Raw genomic sequence first — 23,608 nt, forward strand, 5'->3', positions numbered from 1 at the left:
CGTACATCGTCGTCATCAATGCAGCTGCTCTTATTATACTAGCAGACAGCACTATGAAAAGATTGAACCCAGCAGACGGGGAAATGAAAACAGTTTGTTTGGTTAAAATTGAAATAGCCCCACCGATTAGAAAATGTATCGCTTGAGTATCGTATGAGTACCAGTAGATAATGGGTTTTACCATTATTTAAGCATTTTTAGCTTAATGTGTAGAGACCAAAATTCCACTACCAAAGGCGATATAGAAACCGGTTCTATTTCCTTCAGTCGTCCAATGAGAAAGGATGAATGAAGGTTGCAATGTTAAGATGACACCTAAAATAGCACTTAAACATCACTAAAATTACCATCGGTTTGAATCTAAAATTTAAATAGGTGAAAGTTAGTAGGCTGAATGTCATTACTTCACTGCTGTAAAGCATAGCGCAAACATTACCTGGTGACCATTTTAAAATGGCCAGGTTCTCAAAATACAAAGAAACAAACATTAGAACTCCAGCGACGGTTGGCATGACAACGAATGTTCTGTGGACCAATCGGAAGGATTCTTTCCGAGTCATGAAGAAATAATTTAATAAAGAGAAACTAAAAAAGCAAAATCCCGTCAAACAGGTTAATTGCAGTGGCGGGATTACTCCTGTTGACTGTTTGGCAAGAATATTAACAATTGCGTTCAATAACATAGCAATAATTGCTAGCACTTTTCCACTCTCGAAATCGGTCCCATCTCCAACACATAGGTGGTGCTGGAAAACGCTTCGTTGAAGATTCGAGCTTCCTGTATTCGAGTCTTGCTTTCATCGGTCTAGATTAACAAAGGAAAAGATGCGTGAATATCATTTTCTTGGCCAGTTGTCATAAGTAGAGATTAAAGATCCAAATTAATATACCGCTCCTCTGATTGGTGGAAAATGAACATATGATGGGGATACATGTATACTTTTCATTTACCGACGACGATGTTTCATTGTACGTCAAGCAATGAATTAGAATAAAAGTAAAGTATATCATCTGTGAAGTTATCGTTTACTTGATTTAAACCTTTTTTTTCTGTGTTTTCAATTCAATTCCAGTTCGATACCGCCAAACTTTAACATTTTGCGTTACTGGACCGGAGTTAAAGTTACAAAGCTCTCTGATAGACCCTTTCAGAATTGTTCTCTATACGTGTGTACGAAAGTGCATAACTAAGCCGGGATACATCACTTCGAAACAGGTGATGAGAGTAATGGACGATTCATGTAACACGGCTAGGTGGGGAATCAAATGTGCCGTGACAAGGTATGTGTAACGGGAACTTAATATGTATGTGTGACGGGAACTTGATATGTCTCGTCAAAAGCCATATTGGACAGAAAAAAGAACCCGTGTACTTGTCTTTAAGTTAAGTCTAAAATGAAAAATGTAGAGCAGCACTCAACAACAATCCAGATACTAGCATCAATTAGAGGTTGTTAAGGGAACATTCACACATGAAACAAGATACCCCCCCCCCTCCTCAAGTTCTGTGACACTACTAGGTCGACCTCGTCCTGTTTCTATTTCGTGCCGTATGTGTGGATTACTTCTTCCTTTACTTAATTCTATGTGTATTTTGTTCCCTGTCCTTTCATTGTCACTAAATAATATAACAATATTCGAATTGCTTAAAACAAATAAAGTAGTACTCATTGCCTACGGACTGAAATTATAACACAACAATTCATGTTCATACAACTTTTGTTACAAACACGATCATTATGAACAATTACATGCAAATACGATTCGATCTTAAATGAAAATGTTGATGAATTGGAAATAGATAAATCTAAACAGTACCGTATAATACCGTGCATTGATTAACTCTGTATAAATGTTAACGTAATATGATTCAAGACCTATCCAGATACACAACATGTAACGTTTTGAATAAACATATAACTGTCTCCAGGGTGTGGTTAAAAGTTAACTAAACACATGCATGGATGAGTGCGTGGTTTAGCAGTTATCGCCGTTTTAGAGCACAGGTGCAAGGGATACGTTGCGTCCTGTGGGTAAATTATCTGCCGTCCGGGAGGTTTTGTTTTTTAATAAGGGGCCAGTGGAACTACTGAACAATATCGCAGCATTTTGTATCCAACTTTAACAATTAACAATGAATTTACTGAAAGGCCTAACGCAGAAACATGAGCAATTGATATCCCACATTAAAGGATGATATTGACTGTAGATGCCCTGACACATGTTAGAAATTGGGGATAGGAAAAGGGTAAGGGAGGGGGATGGGGCTGAGTTAGAACATAATGCTGATAAAAGTGCTGCCTATGGCGGATCCTCTCCGCCATGAAAAACATTTGCCCTGCAAATGATTGAAGCTTACTCCCCCAACTTCACACGGTTAATCCATACTACACGCCCCCCCCCCCCGCCACCCCATCTCCGCTTAATTGTTGGGCAATCTGCTGTAAATTCTAACTATCCTAACTATCTTTACCTGAAGTCAGCTTGCATAGTTTGATCGAACCGTATGTAACATAACTGATGTAGTTCCAATTAATTTGATTTCTATGAAACAAGACGTTCGTATGGGGTCAACTCTAGGGGACTCTGTACAGTAACCAGAATTATAGACAGTGAGACAATTACTCTCCTTAAACAGTGAATATTCAAGCTCAGTATTGGTGATACGTGTATGATCCGCCCGCTGGCAGGTGTGTTCGAATATTCCCTCAACGGACGTATTGCTATAGCATCTGTGTATCTCCGCTCGCCCTCATAGCGGGAGCTGACTGTACCTTTGACCTCGATAAACAACCATGGAAAAATACGTTGTGTTTCCAAGAAGTCTGGAGTCAATTGAAGTGTAATGTTGCCTCAAAACTGTGGGGAAATTATGAAGTGCCGTTATTTTAAAAATTTACTGACTTCGAAGCAGCTGTAGTCTCCAAGATGAAGTTACACGGTCTCTTAATCACCGTTTGTATTTTGGTTTGTGTGTCTCCGACTGGTAAGTGACATAATGTTTTGTTTTACTCTTTCGAAAGTTTAATCTGAATGTCATTTTATTAAAGAAAGGTTCATGTATACAATTTTCTTTCCATGTCGTTTTATGCCAAACTAGCAATTTTACGAGACATTTTAGTTCAGTTCAATGAATTTACCCATTGTCGTTATCGCTATTGCAGTACATCTATTTTGTATTAACTTTGAATTTAACACCTTAAATAACTGCACACACATAATACACAACAGCTGCACACACATAATAACGTAGGTTCTTATCAGTTTGATTTAACATAATCATGAATGATAATTCTTCTTGAAGGTACCATGTGAGTACTCCTGTGTACTTCTATAGATAGTGGCTGTTTCAATGTAGCTTGTTCTTCTCTGCCTAATACTTCACCCTGCCATAAGTGGCTGGAACAGTTTTTGTGAGTCTTGCACAGTTAAGTCTTTACAATACCAAGTATAGTCTTTTACTAGGCTTGTTTTATTTGCTTTTTGTTTTTTTTTCAGATGGTTGGCGTAGACGAAGAAGACGTAGATCTCCTGCGCCGGCACCACCGGCAGGTGAGTGAAACTTAACTGCTTGGATCGAAATTATCGTCACCATATTGACGATATGAGAATAAACTCAGGCCTGTAAGCAGAACTGAGTTGTGACTTGAATTACTAAGAATTTAAAAAGGGGCACAATATGCATGTCCTCTGACCTGCAAAGTAAAGCACCATGTTGCATCTATACTAGCACCCAATGATTTACCAAGCCTTTTCAGACGGGAATGGGGGTTTTCCATCCACCTTTACTCCTCCTCTGGTCTGCATGACGTCTTAGACAACTTCCGTTCCTCCATCAGTGCATGGTTGATAACCCCCCACCCCCCCGCCCCCCCGTCGCAAGGAAATAGAAAAAAGTATCTGTTTTGGTCTAACTCCTGTCAATTTAATGTCGAACTTTATTTCCTATTGGCTATATCCACCTGCACCCAGTTCACGTGTTAAATTTACATTTAGTCACCTGTGCTGGTAATTACGCGCGGCTGTCATAACGAAGTATAACCTCTCCACCTTCCAGTTCATTTCTGGTCTAGTGCGACCTAACTCATTTAATTCAATTTCATTGAATCATCGCAGGATTAACGCAACCGTCTTATATTAACTTTAACTATGTTAAGGTGCTTAAAAACAACATTTATTTCTGTACAGATACCACACCTCCTACATTTACTAACTGTCGATCACACTGGACTGTTCCCATAACAACCACATCAACAGTGGTCACTTGGACTGAGCCAACCGCCACGGATGATCGTCCAATAAGAATGCAGTGAGTGAAGAAAACACTTTTATACCTGTATATTTATTTCTTTAATACTAAATATCCACAATGAAAGTGTATATCATACAGTCTGGCATTTTCTTAATACTCTGTATTTTGTCCATCGCAAGTTGCCCTGAATTCAAGGATTTGCTTGTGGCACATCTAACTGGCGAACTACTGTAACTTGATCGATGGCACATGTAAAATGCGATAAGTGATGCAATCAAATCAACTTGCTGACATATGTTAAGTGAGTAAGTGAGTCATATTGTTTGTTATGTCTCAAACAGGAAATTGCAAAATTGCCATAAAAGATACAAATTAAAATATAAACAGACGGAAAGACCAGAAACAAATAACTATTATCAAATTAAAAACGATAATATCAAACAACTAAAATCATTAATTAGAAATAGGCCAAACTAGAATTAAATATGGTAAAATACTAATTATGAAAACTAAAAGCGGCACCCAACGTTTAACGTGAAATATCCATTTGTTTACTTCATCAATTCATTGATAATTTGGTTTGAGTATGCTAATTTCATAAATTCAATGAAACCATGGTTTGAGTCTGTTTACTTCAACAATTCAATTAAACCATGGTTTGAGTCTGTTACTTCATCAATTCAATGAAACCATGGTTTGAGTCTGTTTACTTCAACAATTCAATTAAACCATGGCTTGAGTCTGTTTACTTCAAAAATTAAAAAACAATGGTTTGAGTCTGTTTACTTCATCAATTCAATGAAACCATGGTTTGAGTCTGTTTATTTCATCAATTCAATGAAACAATGGTTTGAGACTGTTTACTTCATCAATTCAATGAAACCATGGTTTGAGTCCGTTTACGTCAACAATTAAATGAAACCATGGTTTGGAAAGTCTAGCCATGTCTATCGTTGCGCCCTTTTTGTTAGACGTTATACGTTGCCATATATCTTAGCTCAAACTTGCTCATTTATATCTAACTAGACACAGGACTTTTTAAATCGTTATGCATAATTAAACTCTTTAAACATGTCATGTCATCTATCTGTTTATAACATACTATAAAGTGAACACATAGTTTCAGAACTTCCTTTTTTCTAGAAAATCTTGTCGCCTTCCCCTAGAGGCATTGCATCAACCCCCCCCCCCCATTTTCCCTATAATAGTAAAGTTCTAAATAGGCCCCAGGGAGGAGAAGTGAGATGATCAGGGTGGATGGTAGCTAGGATTTCCACTTTCATCTTTGTGTTGTGTCACTGAGGAAAATTGTGTATGTTCTGTTTTAGAGGCGGAAGCGGTTATTGCCACGGTCCACCTCCAGTCTGCATGATGCCAATCTTTGATATTTCACCAACGTAAGTAAACATTCACGATGCATACAAAGGAGTCTATGAAGTGTTGTGGAGAGGTAGGAGATAGACAGTTGAGGCACACTGTTTATATCCTACCTATCCTCTTCCCATATTGGTTTCTTTCTTTCTTCTCTCCATCTCTTGTCTAATAATCCCCACACATCAATCTCTTTGTGTTCACCATGCTCATTAACCTTTCTGTATTATGTGCGTGTTTTTGTCCCTTCTGTAATTCTTACTTGTCATTTAGCCTTTGAAGAAGCTCCTGCTAGGGTCGAAACGTCAGGCCAACTTACTTTTACGCATAAAAAAGAGATAATGATAACATTGGATCTGTGTGATATTAACCTAATAGTCTACAAACATATAACATGAACATTAAGAACATCCGAATCTATATGTTCTACTTGATTATTTAAAATGCATCTTTTTTTTCGTTCCGACACTCTACAGCCGGTCCGGACCGGCTCCTGGTTCAACTTTTACCGAAGGTCGCCATGCAGTTACATACACAGCTCAAGATCTCGCCGGGAATATAGCAACATGCAGAATTGAATTCACTGTTGAAAGTAAGCTTGATAGCCAGAGTATATGCATTTCCTTATTATTTTAAATGTAGGTATATAGGGGTTTGAAATCACCAATATTAACCAACCCCAAACACGTGTGCAACGTACATGAGAGGACATACAGGGACTTGTACAGAGTATAGAGTTTACAGTGTCACAAATCACTGCATGATTGTGTTTCCAGCAAACTCTGTATATCCTACGTTACATAATTTTTGATATGTGTAGAAAATATCACAAAGGCTTCCGCCGATAAATACAGCACGTAATCTGTATATGTTTCTAACCACTGAGGCGTACGTGTTTATTCCTCGCAGTGAATCAGGAATTATATTACTTAACTGAGTAAATCCCACCATTTTTCTTTCAACAGTTATCCGGTGTCCACCGATACCACCGGTGAGTAATGGAGTACATGTATGTACATACGGTGTCATTGGTGGGTCACAATGTGTCTTCTCCTGTCACCATGGATACACATTATCAGGGAGCGCAACGACTCATTGTAACGCAGACACGAGACGATGGTCCTCTCCAATACCTACATGTCAAGGTAATTATCAGAAAGCATTACTACACCATAACTATATAGTGCTGTTTATTGTATTATCACTAACGCAATATACATAAAGTAAACTGTGTGCTATCATTTTCAAAGATAAGTATTTCACACTGGTTACTTTTTCATCCTGAAATAATAAATATAATAAAAATATTTGGTAATCCTCTCAATTTATTGTGTTGTTTTAGCTCGTCATTTTACTTATTTGATTTTTCGACCTTGATTTCCTTACAATCGTTTTATGATATTTATTCATTACTCACTTGAATAAACATATTTAAATTAAATGCTAGCCAATGAACGTTCAGAAGTCTGTCGTGCCTTATTTTACTCAAACTATTTACAAGTGACGGAATAACCTCAGACGTCCTTCTATGCAAAACGTTTTAAAAAGGTTTATCAGAAAGTGATCGGACAGTGCCGGGCTAGCAGAGGAAGGGTTAGGATTAGGGTTAGGGGTACAGTAGAGGATGTGCTACCAGAGAGGGAAGTACAGGCAGAGGAGAAGGGGTGGCGTAACAACAGGGGGCGAGGTGGGGTGATTGATAGCGAATGATGGAGGGGACACGTAGCCGAGAAAGAATGGGAACGGGAAATAATTACTTGATATTTCGTTTCAATGTACAGCTTTAAGATGTCGATCGAGATCCTTGGTTTAAAAAACAAAACAAGAGTTGGAGAATTGGGAGAGATTAATTTTGTTCATGTGGTGATAATCCTGTAACCTACACTACACTGATAGCGTTATAATGTTTTAAACTAATGAAGGTATTACCGTTTTTCCTTTGTCTGATGACATCATTAGTTAAGACATGCAGTCCTCCACTAGTGGCTCCATCACACGGTTCTGTGTCCTGTTCTGACAGTAACCGGTTTATGAGTCTGTGTACTTTCTACTGTGACGAAGGATTTGAGATTCCTAGCGGACAATCGTCAGCGTTATTCTGTAACGGTCATGTCTGGAGTGCCAATCCTCCAATTTGTCAAGGTCAGTTACATCGTTCTGTATAAAGAGCATGTGAAATAATTTCGCCAGGGAATGAGCACTCTGAAGTTGATTTAAACAGTCAATAATAGAGTATAGATTTTACCGCACAGATTGAAACATTGTGTCGAATGAATCGATTCAGAGTTAAATCAATTCTTACTTGGCTTAATATCGAATGGATCTTTATGCCGGAAGCCAAACGAATAATGCATGTTACACAAAATGATTTTCTACAACCAGTCATATTATGAATATAGACATGTATACACATACAATGTAGTACCTGCTTTGAATTATAGCAGCACGAATTCACGACCGTTGTTATTTTGTTCACCGTAAAACCTGTCATCTTTATTTAATTCTACAGGTTATCCTATATTATATATTCCAAAATTTGGTAAAGAGCTAATATTTGTGTAGGCTGTAAGTAATTATCATATGCTAATGTGGTACTGCTGTATATAGTCTATAAAACAATCATTTATGTACTGAGAGAACTGTAAAGATATAGTATTATGTTTCAAAATGAAACACGTTAACTGATTATTAAACGCAGACGGTTTGCATGAATAAAGTCGTGGACACGGATGTACAATAAACTCCTGTTCTTCCCATTCTGTTTCTCCATTCGCATACAGACGTGAAGCCACCAGAGTTCACAGCTTGTCCAACATCATTTGATGTCAACATCCAATCTGCCACATCAGATAGCGCTCTCGTCTCTTACAACTCGCCTCGGGCGGTTGACAACAGTGGTCACGTGACAATACGACTCGTCGAAGGTAAAGCATCCGGCAGTCGATTTGATTCTGGTGCGAACACAGTCAAATACCGAGCAGAAGATGGCGCTGGAAATATAATCGAATGTAATTTTACAATCAACGTGATAATCATCATTGTGACCGGATGACATATATATTTGTTTTCGTATAATAATCGTTATTTTTGTTTCCTTAGTTGTTAAATACATTACGCAACTTCAAGGTAAAGTTACACAACTCAGTATCATGTTACTTTACTCACAATAAAATTCAAATGCCGTGTTGCATTACTGTATAAGAGTAAAATGTTTTCATTATTTAATTGCAATTAGTATGAAACAATTTCGATTCAAACCAGAATAACTTGCAAAAAGTATAAAGGGGGTACTTAACTGGTTCATGAATATTCACTGCGTATACAGCCCAATTGTTTAAGTGAACGTCGCTTGCATTCGACTTTGTAAAGCTAAAGCAAATGAGGAAATTACACCAACTTAAACGAAATGTCGAGTTACTGCGTTGTACAACACTTGGTAACACGACGAAGTATTGTTCATGTGTTTTCAAGATACGTGTGACACACAACTCGATAATTTGAGACGTTTCCTTTGTACTGTTAGGTAAACTCGGTAAAAATAGAAACATTGTAACATGGTATTTATACAACTCGCATGTCCCCTGAGTAGCATCGTAGCAACCTGTTTTTGTCTTGACGGAAATTCCTTCTCGCAGCTGTCCCAGCATGAATCAAGAAAACAACGGGAGGGAGGGCATGGGGTGACGTTAAACTCATTTTGACAGCTGTTTTTAACCTTGTACAGAACATTGCAGGTCTACACTTTTGCGATTGACAACTTTCTCACCGATCGAAGAAACAGGGGTCATCCTTGGTATGTAACCTCTCTCGAGTTTCTTTGCCAGACGTTTTATTTTTCCTAGAATGCATCTCAGCCGGCTACTACAGGGGATATCCCTTGTCACATCTGCCTTGGGAAATAATTGCCAAGGAGCAGTTCGCCAAACTGAAAAAAAAAGTTTACCTAATAAGAAAGGTCATGTCATATGTCAGTATGCATATAAGTGTGCAATAAATTTCGTTCACACTGCACAGCACGCGTCTAACGTGATCTGTGTGTCGTCACCCAGCTAAAATAAATTTCGTAGCGGTAAAGTGACAGGAATGGTGTTGATTAGTCAGCTTTCAAGCTGTACCGAATTGAACTTATGTATCGTCATTTTGACAATATTATGTGTAATCGCGTGTAGCGACTCAATGAGTTCAACAGTTCCTCGGCGAAATTAAATATCACAGAAATTACTACATAAGAGAGGCTGCACCCTATACTCATAGCTGGTACAGACTACAGTAACTATTGTTCGTGTCCTGTGAAACACGTTACAGTGTTAAGAACACAAAGTAGTGATTACTGATGCACGGTCGATGGACATGAACAACAGTTGCTGTACTAAACATTTAGAGCGAGTTCATTCATACGCAAATCTAATATTAGGTCGTATCAAGTCGTTGTATGTAATGCAGGTCTATCGATATACCTGTATATGACCTTTCTTTGCTCTCGGCATAACTAACTGGCGTAATTGAAAGGAAGATGTGAACTGGAATCAAGCGGTACCGTAACTCATTTACTTCATCTCGTAGACAGTCTTATCTTCATAGACTCATTGTCCAGTCGTATATGGCGGGCCATCAGTCTCAAATCGTGGGGAACTGACACATACCGATTTAAATCGACATTTACCAATTTCCTTTGACTTATACCAGTTTCCAGCAGCTTAAATTGACTTCTACCGATTTAAATCGACATATACCAGTTTAATTCGACATATCATGGATTTAAATCGACATATACCAATTTGAGTTGACATATACCAGCTTAAATCGATGATATGTAAAGTAAATCGGTATATGTCAATTTAAATCGACATCTACCAGTTTAAATCTATGATATGTCGAATTAAATCCGTAGAAGTCAACTTCCTTGGAATTATACCAGTTTCTAGCAACTCAAATTGGCATATACCTATTTAAATCGACATAGTCATCGATTTAGCTCATTAACATATTCAAAATCCCGATTTGGTGAGTTTGGTAAGTTTGTGTTGTACTATATTGTTTTAAGTTGCAACCTCTAAAAGCGTAGCCTACACGACTGACACAATGCATGGTGCAATTACTGCAGATAATCGAAGTTGGTGAAAGAAAAGGTAAATATTTTCAATTATAGACAAATTATCCATTAAAGACTGAATCAGCAATCATAAAGCCAGTGTGTCTATTAACAGCACATGAAACAAGACTGCCGGTAAAAAAAGAGATCATTTTGAGAAGCAATAGAATATTAACTCAGAATAGACAGCGTTTGACTTCTTAATAAGGGCGAAACTTCAATTATAAGAATAGTCCACAGTCTACTACTAATATAATCCCTCGATATATACACTGGAATGAGTCTCACTAACATTACATGGAAGCCGTAAATCCGTAAAATTGAACTAAAAAGATGGCGCTCTCCGAGAATGTTAGTTCACTCACGTTGATAAACGTTACAAGTTTAACTACAAAGTTATCTGTAAACCATTAAACCGCCGTAAGTCACGGTATTCATCCAAACTTAAGGAAACCCCATCAATTATTATGAATATCAATTAGCAACATATAGCATATAATTATATATGATTAAACTATAATTCGAGGTTCCAGCTTATAGCTTGCAGCAATTTAAAGACATAAAGCTTACCTCGAAGCATCAACCTACACATATCTTGGCATTATGCATTTAATTTCAAGACATTCTGTAAAAGTTAAATATAGTAAGTTATATTCAGTGTCGGCCGTCTCTAATAATGAGTATGATAATTGATGCATACAGAAATAATATGTGTAATAAACAAATTTTTAACAAGACAAACATTATTACTATTAAAATTGTTCCTGCTTGAGTTTCACTGCTCCAGGGACGTGATAACGGTATCTACACCGTATTGTATTGTTTTTCGAAAGGTCAAGAATTGTCGCATTAATGAGGTCCCTATAAACACCTCTCTTGACCTGTAACTGACATTTATTCCTTGACACTGAAGCTCCAAAGGATATCTATTAAAATTGGCTTATTACATAATAGTTTCAAGTTTGCGACTTGAGTGTTGAGGCAAATTTTGTATAATGGTTGGAGATTATTCTATTAAAGTAGCATATAACTAAAAGAACCGTGACAACAAATTTGATAAGTGTCACTAGTTCAAGAGTTTAACATGGGCGGGCGCCATTTTGTACACTTAAACATTCTACGGCATTAAGAACTACACCAAGATACAAGACATTTGGATTTGTGCATTGACTTGTAGATTAAATGGACCAAATCAGGAAGAGAGTGACAAGATCTGCTCTGATCAAAATTGTAAGATATGAGGGATTTTGGTGGGAAAATGTGCATTTTTTTTAGGTCACGAAGTGATAATTTATATACATGACAACTTGGAGTATGCACATATCTGCGTCACCATGTAGTAATGATGAAGACATCTGGAAATGACAAAAATGAAGTTCATTTACAAATGTTATAAAGAAGTATGAAGGACCTATAACTGGACAAGACCATGATATAAACGAAATGTACATTGTACAATCTGTTATTGCCAGTGATGTAATAACTGATGGATGCCTATATGATATGCACATTAATATGTGGAGCGCGCGAAAAAAAATTGGTTATGTTTTCGGGCGAGTCGTTACAGCCCCCTCCCCCCCCCCCCCAAATCAAATGAGGCTCCTACGCCTATGAATGAAAATGTTGCTGAATTGGAAACAGATAAATCTAAGTTAACCGTAGTTTATTATTTTGTGTTGATTAACTCTGTATAAATGTTAACCTAATTTGATTCTAGACCTATCCAGATACACAATATGTAACGTTTTGAATAAACATATAAATGTCTCCATGGTTTGGTTAAAAGTTAACTCAACACATGCACTGATCAGTGCGTGGTTTAGCAGTTTACGTCGTTTAAGAGCACAAGTGCATTGCGACCCGTGGGTATATTATCTGCCGTCCGGGAGGTTTTTTAATAAGCGGCCAGTGGAACCACTGAACAATATCGCAGCTTTTCGTATCCAACTTTAACAATTACCAATGAATTTACTAAAAGGCCTAACGCAGAAACATAAACAATTCATATCCCACATTGGAGGATTATATTGACTGTAGATGCCTTGACACAGGTAAGAAATTGGGGATAGGAAAGGGGTAGAGGTGAGAAAGGGGCTGAATTAGAATATAATACTGTAGAAAGTGCTCCCAATGGCGGATCTTCTCCAAATGATTGAAGCTTACTCCCCCAACTTCACACGGTTAATCCATACTGCACACCCCTCCATCCCCTCCCCCCCCCCCCCCTTCTCCGCTTGTTGGGACAATCTGCTGTAATTTCATTATGAATACTCAAACAAAATAATATAATATTCGTAACTATCATTACCTGATGTCAGCTTCCATAGTTTGATCGAACTTTATATAACATAAGTGATGCAGTTTCAATTAAATTGATTTTTAGGCAACAAGACGTTCTGACGTTTGAATGGGGTCAGCTCAAGGTGCCTCTGTACAGTAGCTGTGTGGGTCAAAAGTCCAATTACCACCAATCACGAACTAGTACTGTTTACAGTGAGACAAATACTCAAACAGTGAATATTTTAGTGTGACCGTGACCGTATTTTGGTGACCGTGGTGTTTGCGTGTATGATCAGCCTCCTGACCACAGGTATGTGCGAATATTCCCTTGATGGACGTTTTGCTATATTATCTTTGTATCTCCGCTCGCCCTTACAGCGGGAGTTGACTGTACCTTTGACCTCGAGAATCAACCATTCAAAAAATTCGTTGTGTTGACAAGAAGTCTGGAGTCAATTAAAGTGTAATGCTGCCTCAAAACTGTTAGGAAATTATGAAGTGCTGTTATTTTATAAATTTACTGACTTCGAAGCAGCCGCAGTCTCCAAGATGAAGTTTCACGGTCTCTTAATCACCGTTTGTATTTTGCTTTGTTTGTGTCCGACTGGTAAGTTACAAAATATTTTGTTTAATTTGAAGATCATTTAATTAACAAAAGGTTCATGTATTTAATTTTCTTTCCACGTCGTTCTTTTTATACCAAACTAGCAATTTTACGAAACATTTTAGTTTAGTTCAATGAATGAAAGTATGCATTGTCGTTATCGCTATTGCAGTATAGCTATTGCTATTAATTTTGAATTTAAAACCTAAAAAACTCTACTGCACACACAGAAGAACGTCGTTCCTTATCAGTTTGATTTAATGTAATCATGAATGATAATTCTACCTGAAAGTGCCATGTGAGTACTCCTAATAGGATATTATATACAGGCTATAGTTAAAATTGAATAATACGTATAATGTACTTCTATAGATGGTGGCTGTTTCAGTATATCTTTGTTCTTCTGGGCCTGATACTACACCCTCCCATAAGTGGCTGGAACAGTGTTTGTGAGACTTGCATAGTTAAGTCATGATATTACCAAGTATAGTCTTTTACTATGCTTGTTGTATCCTGTGTGCCTTTTTTTTCTTTTAGATGGTTGGCTTTGGGGTACTCGACGTCGTAGATCTTCTGCGCAGGCACCACTGGCAGGTGAGTTAAACTTAACTGCTCGGATTAAGAGTATCGTCGCCATATTAACGATATGGGAAAAATTCAGGCCTGTAGCCAGGATTGCGTTGTGAATTGAACTACTAAGAATTTAAAAAGGGGCACAATATGCATGTCCCGTGACCTGTGAACTTTGCAAAATAGTGATGGCACAAATTTGTCCCCACTATCATTCCCTGTGCCTCACGTACCCTGACCGCGATACTGGATAATTATAAAAGGTTGCTAATTGTCACATATAATAAACATTTATAACCACTGACAAGCATTTGTAATTAATTTTGTTTCAATGTTTGATACTTAACTTTTAATTAAAGGCTTTCATTCCTAAGAACAGAACGGTACCTAGCAGTGGTGCGGTACGTAAACATCTGGGAGCTCTAACCCCCACCCCCATTCCTCTATCTCTATGTTCCTAAGAAAAACAGAATATTATAAGAACATTCGCATTGTACACAAATAAACGTAAGTGCGACACCAACTAAACAGTCAAATATCCTCCTTAAGTGTGGCAAAGTAAAGCACCATAATGCATCTCTATAGGCATTTTGCCAAACCTTGTCAGACGGGAATGGGGTATTCCCTATCAATAGAACCTACATTTGTTGAATTAATGTGTGCATGACCCCGACTCCTTTCTTGTCCTTCTCGTGGTCTCCCATTATCTATTAAGATGTAACAGGTTCCAGCATCGTTATTGGCTCCTATGAGGGATCTCACCATGCAATCCAAAGTTTGATCACACATCGAGTATGGCTGAGTATGCAGGTGTGAACATTCGTCATTTGTTCCTACAAGCATCTAACCTCAAATGACCTCTGCACCACCACACAAAAGGGTTAATATATGGGTCCACAAATTTTGAATTATTGTGCTTCTTTGTCCTTATGAAAAACCAACACAGATGATGGGAGTTGAATATAACAAAATATATATATATATTTTTTACCAACCCAAATCTCAGATGGGGGAGCACTCGGGGGGGGGGGGGGGGGGGCACTAGGTTTTCCAGGGGGCATGTGCCCCCTGCCCCCCCCCCCCTTGGCGACGCCACTGAATTCATGTCAAGCGAATTTTGAGCATATATTCCATTGGCTGCGCCTAGTTCACCCTGCACGTGTTAAATTACTTACTACATTCAGTCACTTGTGTTTGTAACGCGCGGCTGTCACAACGAAGAATGGCCTCTCCTTCTTCCAGCTTATTTCTGGTTTATTACGACCTAAGCCATTTCATTAACATTGAGTGAATTATCGCAGGGTTAACACAATCGGCTCATTTTAACTTTTAATATATTAAGGTGCTTAAATACAACATTAATTTCTGTTCAGATACCACACCTCCGACATTTACTAACTGTCGATCACACTGGACTGTTCCCATAACAACCATATCAACAGTGGTCACTTGGACTGAGCCAACCGCCACGGATGATCGTCCAATAAGAATGCAGTAAGTGAAGAAAAAAAATTTTTACCTGTGTATTTATTTATTTCATATTAAATATCCACAATGAAAGTGTATATCATACAGTCTGGCATTTTCTTAATACTCTTTTTTTTGTCCATCGCAAGTTGCCCTGAATTCAAGGATTTGTTTGTGTATACATCTAACTGGCGAACTAACTTGATCGGTGGCACATGTAAAATGCGATAAGTGATGCAATCAAATCAACTTGCTGACGTATGTTAAGTGAGTGAGTGAGTCGTACGTTTTGTTATGTCTCAAACAGGAAATTGCACAATTGCCATAAAAGATACAAATTAAAATAAAAAAAGATGGAAAGACCAGAAACAAATAACTATTATCAAATTAAAAACGATAATATCAAACAACTAAAAACATCAATTAGAAATAGGCCAAACTAGAATTAAATAACTAGAATTAAATATAGTAAAATACTAATTATGAAAACTAAAAGCGGCACCCAACGTGTAACGAGGGATATCCATTTGTTTACCCATCAATTCATCGATAATTTGGTTTGAGTGTACTCATTTCATCACTTCAATGAAACTATGGTTTTAGTCTGTTCACTTCATTAATTCAAGGAAACCATGGTTTGAGTCTGTTACTTCATCAACTTAATGAAACCATGGTTACACGTTATACGTTGCCATATCTTATCTCAAACTTCCTATTTTATATCTAACTAGACACAGGCCGGCCTTAAATCGTTAATCATAATTACTATTCTTTAAACATGCCATGTCATCTATCTGTTTATAATATACTATAAAGTGAACACATAGTTTCAGAACTTCCCATTTTTTTAGAAAATCATGTCTGCCTTCCCCTAGAGGCATTGCACCACCCCCTCCCCCCTCCCCATCCACACACTCCCATAGTAGTAAAGTTCTAAATACGCCCCAAGGAGAAGTGAGATGGTTGGGATGGATGGTAGCGAGGATTTTCACTTCCATATCTGTGTTGCGTCACTGCAGTGTATTACCAACGAGGAAAATTATGTATGTTCTGTTTTAGAGGCGGAAGCGGTTATTGCCACGGTCCACCTCCAGTCTGTATGACGCCAATCTTTGATATTTCACCAACGTATAAGTAAACATTCACGATGCATACAAATGAGTCTATGAAGTGTTGCGGAGAGGTAGGAGATAAACAGTTGAGGCACACTGTTTATCTCCTACCTATCCTCTTCCCCTGGTTGATGGTTTCTTTCTTTCTTCTCTCCATCCCTTGTTTACTAATCTCCACACATCAATGATTTTGTGTTCACCATGCTCATTAACCGTTCTGTATTATGTGCGTGTTTTTGTCCCTTCTGTAATTCTTACTTGTCATTTAGCCTTTGAAGAAGCTCCTGCTAGGATCGAAACGTCAGGCCAACTTACTTTTACGAATAAAAAAGAAGATAATAATAAAATTGGATCTGTGTGATATAAACCTAATAATCTACAAGATGTTCTGTTGTCATATCGTGAGAAACATATAGCGCATCCGAATCTATATGTTCTACTTGTTTATTTAAAATGCATCTTTTTTTTCGGTCCGACACTCTACAGCCGTTCCGGACCAGCTCCTGGCTCAACTTTTACCGAAGGTCACCATGCCGTTATTTACACAGCTCAAGATCTCTCCGGGAATAAAGCAACATGCAGAATCGAATTCACTGTTAAAAGTAAGCTTGATAGCATGGATATATGCATTTCCTCACTATTTAAAATATAGGTATATACAGTTGGAAGTCTGACCCCGTGACCTCGAAGAATGATCAACGATCACGCATATCATTAAATTTGAATTTGCCCGCATTTAACGTAAAGTCGGTCCTACGTTTCACTCACAGAATTTACAGACATTGATAGTTTACAACTTACCGGAACCTCACAGAATGGATTAAAAGTAATTCCAATGTATGGTAGGGCAAAGATACCCGAGAAAAAATCAACGAAAACCTATGAAACAACGATTGCAATCCAACTTCGTCCTCACACATGTATTCCTAACTGACACAAAATAGGTCAAAACGAACCAACGAAAGAGAGTTACAGCAAAAAAGTTCTCCCATTTGTGGATCTTGTACTCTCCTACATGATGCTGTAAAGTTTCGGTGAAATGGTTGTCTAAGACGGCCAGTCACAAAACGATTACCTCGACTCGGCGATTTTGTTGCTGTCGCCGCCATTTTGAAATTAGGTAGACTTTCGCCAAGCCGTTTTCATGCTATGGGCTACTACCGACAAGACTTCATTCAAATCGTTTTCAATGTAGTGGAACCCATTCCTTTAGTGTACGGTCTATTAGGAATGTTAGGTTTTGTGGCGTGAAATTAAGTAATATAAGTTGTGCTAAGGTTTGGAAGAAATTTTGTCCCAAATTCTAATATATGATTAGGTAAAATGTGAAATTACTGAGAGCTGCGTATGGGAGGGGTAAGAGAGACAAAATGGGGGAGGGGGCAAGGGAGATAGTGTTTCCTTTCTAGCTAAATTAATGGTGGTAACTATTAAGGTAACACAAATTTTCCTGAGTCCGTTGTCAAAACTGAAGGGGTCATACCATATGTCGAATATACAAAGGTAACATGGCCTAGGCCAAACCTTATTTCTAGTTGCTTTCTAAGGAACTTCCAACAATTCCGAATGATTTATACCTACAATACCAAATGATTTATACTTACCCACTTACCATAATTCCACAGTAGCCCTTACTCAGTGAGATTCTGCAAAGCTGGGTACTCATCTGTTGCTTATATTCATCAATAAATATCAGTTAAGTTTTCCAGTCAATACCAATCCTTGTTTGGTTCATGTATCACACTACATAACCGCTTGCCAATATTGAAGTTAAGTACTGTGGCTTGGGTAGGGGTGTGTTGTTTAGGGGAGGGGTGTGGTGTTTTTAGGGGTTTTGGGGAGGGAATGTGGTGCTTAGCGGATTTGGGGAAGGTTTGGAGTTTCCCAGCTTTGGGATGGGTGTGGTGTTCACCAGCTTTGGGAAGAGTTAGGGTATTTTGGAGGGATGAGGTGGTTTTGCCACATATGGGGACTTTAATTAAAAGCGGACTTTCAGTACACAGGACGCGTTTGGATACATTACGTTCTATTGATACTTTGACCAAATATTTTGAGTAGGGCTGTTTTCTTTTTCTTTTGCACATGCATAGTAGAACATAAGTCAACAGTGGAAATAGAGTTGCCTGGTCTTTTATTGATTTTATAACTGTAACAATAAGGCACTTTAAGCAACAGAAAAAAGAAAACAAAAAACATTTGTGTGACACTCTCCATGAAAGAACATGTTTTAATGTCCTGTGAAAAGATGGGCATGAAATATAAATTACTTCGATCACTTCAAAGTGAAATACTTTGTTCAAATGGAAGGAATAGCTTAACAAAATTTGAATACTTCTTGAAATGAAACACACTTCATACTGTGAAGACTTCATACAATAATATTGTCTGAAAAAAAAATCACACACAATGTCAAGTGCATTATGACTGGAAGGGGTATTTCAAGGTGGCATAGTGAAGGCATGACATAGCAAAAACAGTTCAGGTGGCAGGATGGATAGTTTTGTAACTTTGAAATGGCGAGATATACCTGTGACATATAGCATAAGATTAAAATTAAAAGACAAATATATAAAAGTAAAAGGTAAGAGTAGAAAGTAAATAAATAAGTCCAAACTTAACATACAGCATAACTTTAACAACCTGGTCTTCTTCAGAAATAGGAGCACCAATAGCAGCCCAACGATCCATACTTCCTTTCATATAATTCAAATTATTTCCAACTGACTTGCCCTCTGCCATTTCAGTTCTGAGGTACTTTTTCTTGAGCTGAATTTTGTTGGTTAGAGAATCCTTTTCGAACAGAGTACGCAAGGCATCCTAAGCATCACTAGGTTTCTCACTTGTTGTAATTAATTCCAGCTGACTAGATGCTATTGCAAGCACAATGGTGAAAAATGCCAGTTGTGTCTTTTTCAAGTTTGCACTCTTCTACTTCTCACATACAGTAACCCCCAACTTTCCTGAGCCATCCTCATAGCCCACAGGCCTTTTACAAGCAACAAATGTCTCATCTGGAAATTCCATGTCAGCCAGTTCGAGCCATCCATTTTGTTAATTTTCCACGTCATATCTTCTGTTGTTCCAGCCATATTGGTCAGTTGTCACGACTAAATTAACCAATTTAAGTACCGACAATTCCCAAGAAATGGTTCCAAAATCAGCACATAAATTCCAAACAACAATCTATTCTACACAGTTAACTTCCAGTGTATGTGTCTGGGCCAATAACTTGTTCGAGTTAGCTAGAGAATAGGCATGAGACTGCTGAGTATATTACAGCCTGTTGCTGCACATAACTTGTTCTTTCTATAAGAGTATAACAGAAACTGAGGAAAAATGTAAATTACACATATATAGAAAACAAAATTGCTTAAAGGTAGCACACTAATAATACAACCTGATTAAACAAACAATAGTTTGGAGCAGAGTTATAACAACAGGCACTTAACTGATCCACAGGCTGCATTCCTTCTTACTACGGGTACATATAAGAGAGCTAGGAACTTAAAGATATATAGTATTAAATAGAATGTGAGACTACATTTATTAACAGATTTCTATAAATAAACTCTTATATGAAGACTTCAGATATGAGGATAATAAACACGAGGATGTAATAAACTCTGGAAGCTCTCTGGGCTAATACTTAATACCAGTGGAACTGCATTTTGCAATATTAGTCATTATACATAACAAAACAAATCTAATAGTGAATGAAACTTTTCTTCTTTTTGGGAATAACTTTTTTTTGGTCATATATACATGGGAAAGCACCTTAGAGAAATCTGTGTGTGACACACACACACATAGGGAAGACTGTACGTGAATGACTAAGTACTTCTACTACTGTACCTATCATAGAAAACAACATAACAATAAAAAGATCGTAAACTCTCTTTAACAGATAAACATGTTGTCACAAAATGATCCCTGATATTGTTTTAAGTCACCTGGAATTATAAGTAGCTATGTACAACTACATGGCTCTATGAGGTGCAATTGTTCTCAAGTACCAGCAGTAGGTCTAACTGTAATAGCAATAAGTATAAAGTGTAAGTAGTATAAAGCAAGCTAGTTTTATTTCTGTGTTACGTATCTTGCTCTACATATTAAGCATAGGGAATTGGGCCTAGACTTAAGTCATGGATCTAATACCTGTCTTGAACACTTGTAACAAAGTGACATTGAAATGGATCCCGATCCCAGGATGGAGGAAATTTTCACCCAGTCCAGCTTTAATAAAACTCATAATAAGCCATGATCTTAACTTATACATAGTACAAAGGCAGTCTACTAGTACTACTAATAATTTTTGTAAAATAATAATAATACTAAATTGTATCTTAATGCAGTCCAAATCTTTTCAAGAACAGGCCCCTTAGAATTATTACACAAGGACAAGAAGGCGTAGGCTAAGAACTAAAGGTTATATGCCTTAGTCCATTATTAAAATTGGACTAAACTATGCAGGTATTCTAGTATTACTAAAACTAGGCTAGGGCCTACCTGTAGTAAAAACTTGTCGTAGTATATTACTTTAGTAAATACAAAAGTACTAGGCCTATAGGCTAGCCTAGGCTTGTACTAGGGGCCTAGTACAGTAATATTACTGTCCGCTATGCCCTCGAATTTTTAAATTTTAACTATTTAGTAGCCATAAGTAGTACCGTGACTTATCAACTCCCTGATTTTTCCATATTAACGCAAAAAAATGAAGGGAATCTATGCCGAATAGAAAGATTACGAAAAATACGAGACGTTGCAAATCTAGCACTAGCTACTTCATAGTCGACATATAGCGCTAGGCTGCAGGTTATAGGATACGGTGCTTTCGTGTATATGTGTATTATGTACGTTAGGATACATGTTTTAGGGGCAACCAAAACCACATAGGAGCACCATTTTCGTTGACCAAAAAATCACACTTTTCGGGGGAGTTACAACTTTTTTGAAAAATATGAGTAAGATTCAAGCTTATATATTACAAAAATGTTATTTTTACGGTAAAAAGTTGTCTAAGACGCGAAAGTCACATAACGATAGACGTCGACTCGATTTGACTTACCTTTATGTTTTTGCGTTGGTCGTCGATAAGAAAATGCACTGTTCTATTGGTAAAATCTTCGTTTCTTTCCGGAAATGATCGTATTTGAGTCTCTAAAGTATCCTTTATCGAGCTACGATACTCGTAAACCCGAATGACATTGGGATGTTTGCGAATTTTACCGATTACATCCATACATGGAAGTAGCGAACCGAAGTCCGTAGAACCGGATTTGCGCGAAACAATTACTTCCGGGTCAAGTAGCTGTGCTCGAAAATTTGCTAGTAACGGTCATATATTGAGGTCAGACTTCCAACTGTATAGGGGTTTGAAATCATCAATATTAACCATCCCGAACACGTGTGAGAGGTACATGAATGGACATACTGGGACTTTTACAGAGTATAGAGTTTACTTTGTCACAAATCATTGTATGATTGTGTATTCAGCAAACGTCTTTACATCCGAAGTTACATAATCCTTAATATGTGTACAAAATATCAAAAAGGTTTCCGGCGATAAATATAGCTCTTAATCTGTATATGATTCTAACCACTAAGGTGTACGTGTTTATTCCTCGCAGTGAACCAGGAATTATAATTCTTAACTGAGTAAATCCCACCATTAAGGGAATGTGAAATACTTCTGCCTGGGAATGAACAATCCTAATAATGTCGTCAAGAGCTAATATTGTTGTGGGCTGTAAGTAATTATAATATGTTAATGTGGTACTGCTGGAAGAGTCTAACAAAACAGTTATGATTTTTTACCGAGTGGATGATAAAGATATGGTCTTGTGTTTCAAAATAAACCACGTTTACTGATCTTTAATCGCAGACTGTTTGCATGAATAAAGTCGTGGACACGGATGTACAATATACTCAAGTTATCCATATTATGTTTCTCCCTTCACATACAGACGTGCAGCCATCAGATAGCGCTCTCGTCTCTTACAACTAGCCTCGGGCGATTGACACGTGACAATACGACTCGTCGAGGGTAAAGCATCCGGCAGTCGATTTGATTCTGGTGCGAACACAGTCAAATACCGAGCAGAAGATGTCGCTGGAAGTATAATCGAATGTAATTTTACAATCAACGTGATCATCATCATTGTGACCGGATGACATTGATATTTGTTTTCATATAATCGTTATTTTTGTTTCCTTAGTTAGTTACACAACTCAGTATCATGTTACTTTACTCACAATAAAACTCAAATGCCATGAAGCATTACCGTATATTATAGTCAAATGTTTTCATTATTTAATTCCAGTTATCATAAACCATTCGATTCAAACCAGAATAACTTGCAAAAGTATAAGGTGGGTAATTAACTGGTTAATATTCACTGCGTATACAGCCCAATTGTTTAAGTGAACGTCGCTTGCATTCGACTTTGTAAAGCTAAAGCAAATGAGGAAATGACACCAACTTTAACGAAATGTCGAGTAACTGCGTTGTACAACACTTGGTAACACGGCGAAGTATTGTTCTTGTGTTTTCAAGACACGTGTGACGCACAACTCGATAATTTGAGACGTTTCCCTTGTACTGTTAGGTTAACTCTGTAAATATAGAAACATTGTAACATGGTATTTATACAACTCGCATACCTGCTGAGAAGCACCGTAGCAACCTGTTTCTGTGTTGACGGAAATTCCTTCTCGCAGCTGTCCCAGCATGAATCAAGAAAACAGCGGGAAGGAGGGCATGGGGTAACTTTAACCTCATTTTGGCAGCTGTTTATTACCTTGTACAGAACATTATAGGTCAACGCTTTTGCGGTTGACAATTTTCTGACCGATCGAAGAAA

General features: G+C 37.6%; 2 protein-coding genes across 2 annotated transcripts in view; both read left to right on the top strand.

Moving 5' to 3' along the window:
* Positions 1–23,608, top strand: part of LOC139983280 (uncharacterized) — a 254,458-nt gene that overhangs the window by 30,709 nt on the left and 200,141 nt on the right. The window lies entirely within an intron of this gene.
* Positions 2,798–23,033, top strand: LOC139983289 (sushi-repeat-containing protein SRPX-like). The gene is made up of 12 exons (XM_071996751.1): positions 2,798–2,986; positions 3,499–3,552; positions 4,189–4,309; positions 5,581–5,649; positions 6,100–6,215; positions 6,589–6,768; positions 7,583–7,765; positions 8,404–13,602; positions 14,137–14,193; positions 15,543–15,663; positions 17,235–17,350; positions 22,712–23,033. Exons 1-8 carry the CDS (start codon positions 2,929–2,931, stop codon positions 8,673–8,675), a joined length of 1,053 nt encoding a protein of 350 aa, XP_071852852.1. The 5' UTR covers positions 2,798–2,928; the 3' UTR covers positions 8,676–13,602; positions 14,137–14,193; positions 15,543–15,663; positions 17,235–17,350; positions 22,712–23,033.

Source organism: Apostichopus japonicus, chromosome 16 (genome assembly GCF_037975245.1).
Source record: "Apostichopus japonicus isolate 1M-3 chromosome 16, ASM3797524v1, whole genome shotgun sequence".
NCBI classification, from domain to species: Eukaryota; Metazoa; Echinodermata; class Holothuroidea; order Aspidochirotida; family Stichopodidae; genus Apostichopus; species Apostichopus japonicus.

Excerpts from the sequence above, each read along its gene's own strand:
- LOC139983289 (XM_071996751.1), top strand. The coding sequence starts at position 2,929 with ATGAAGTTACACGGTCTCTTAATCACCGTTTGTATTTTGGTTTGTGTG. Across the intron at positions 3,553-4,188 it reads TGCGCCGGCACCACCGGCAG|ATACCACACCTCCTACATTT; the intron begins GTGAGTGAAACT and ends ATTTCTGTACAG. Across the intron at positions 5,650-6,099 it reads ATCTTTGATATTTCACCAAC|CCGGTCCGGACCGGCTCCTG; the intron begins GTAAGTAAACAT and ends GACACTCTACAG.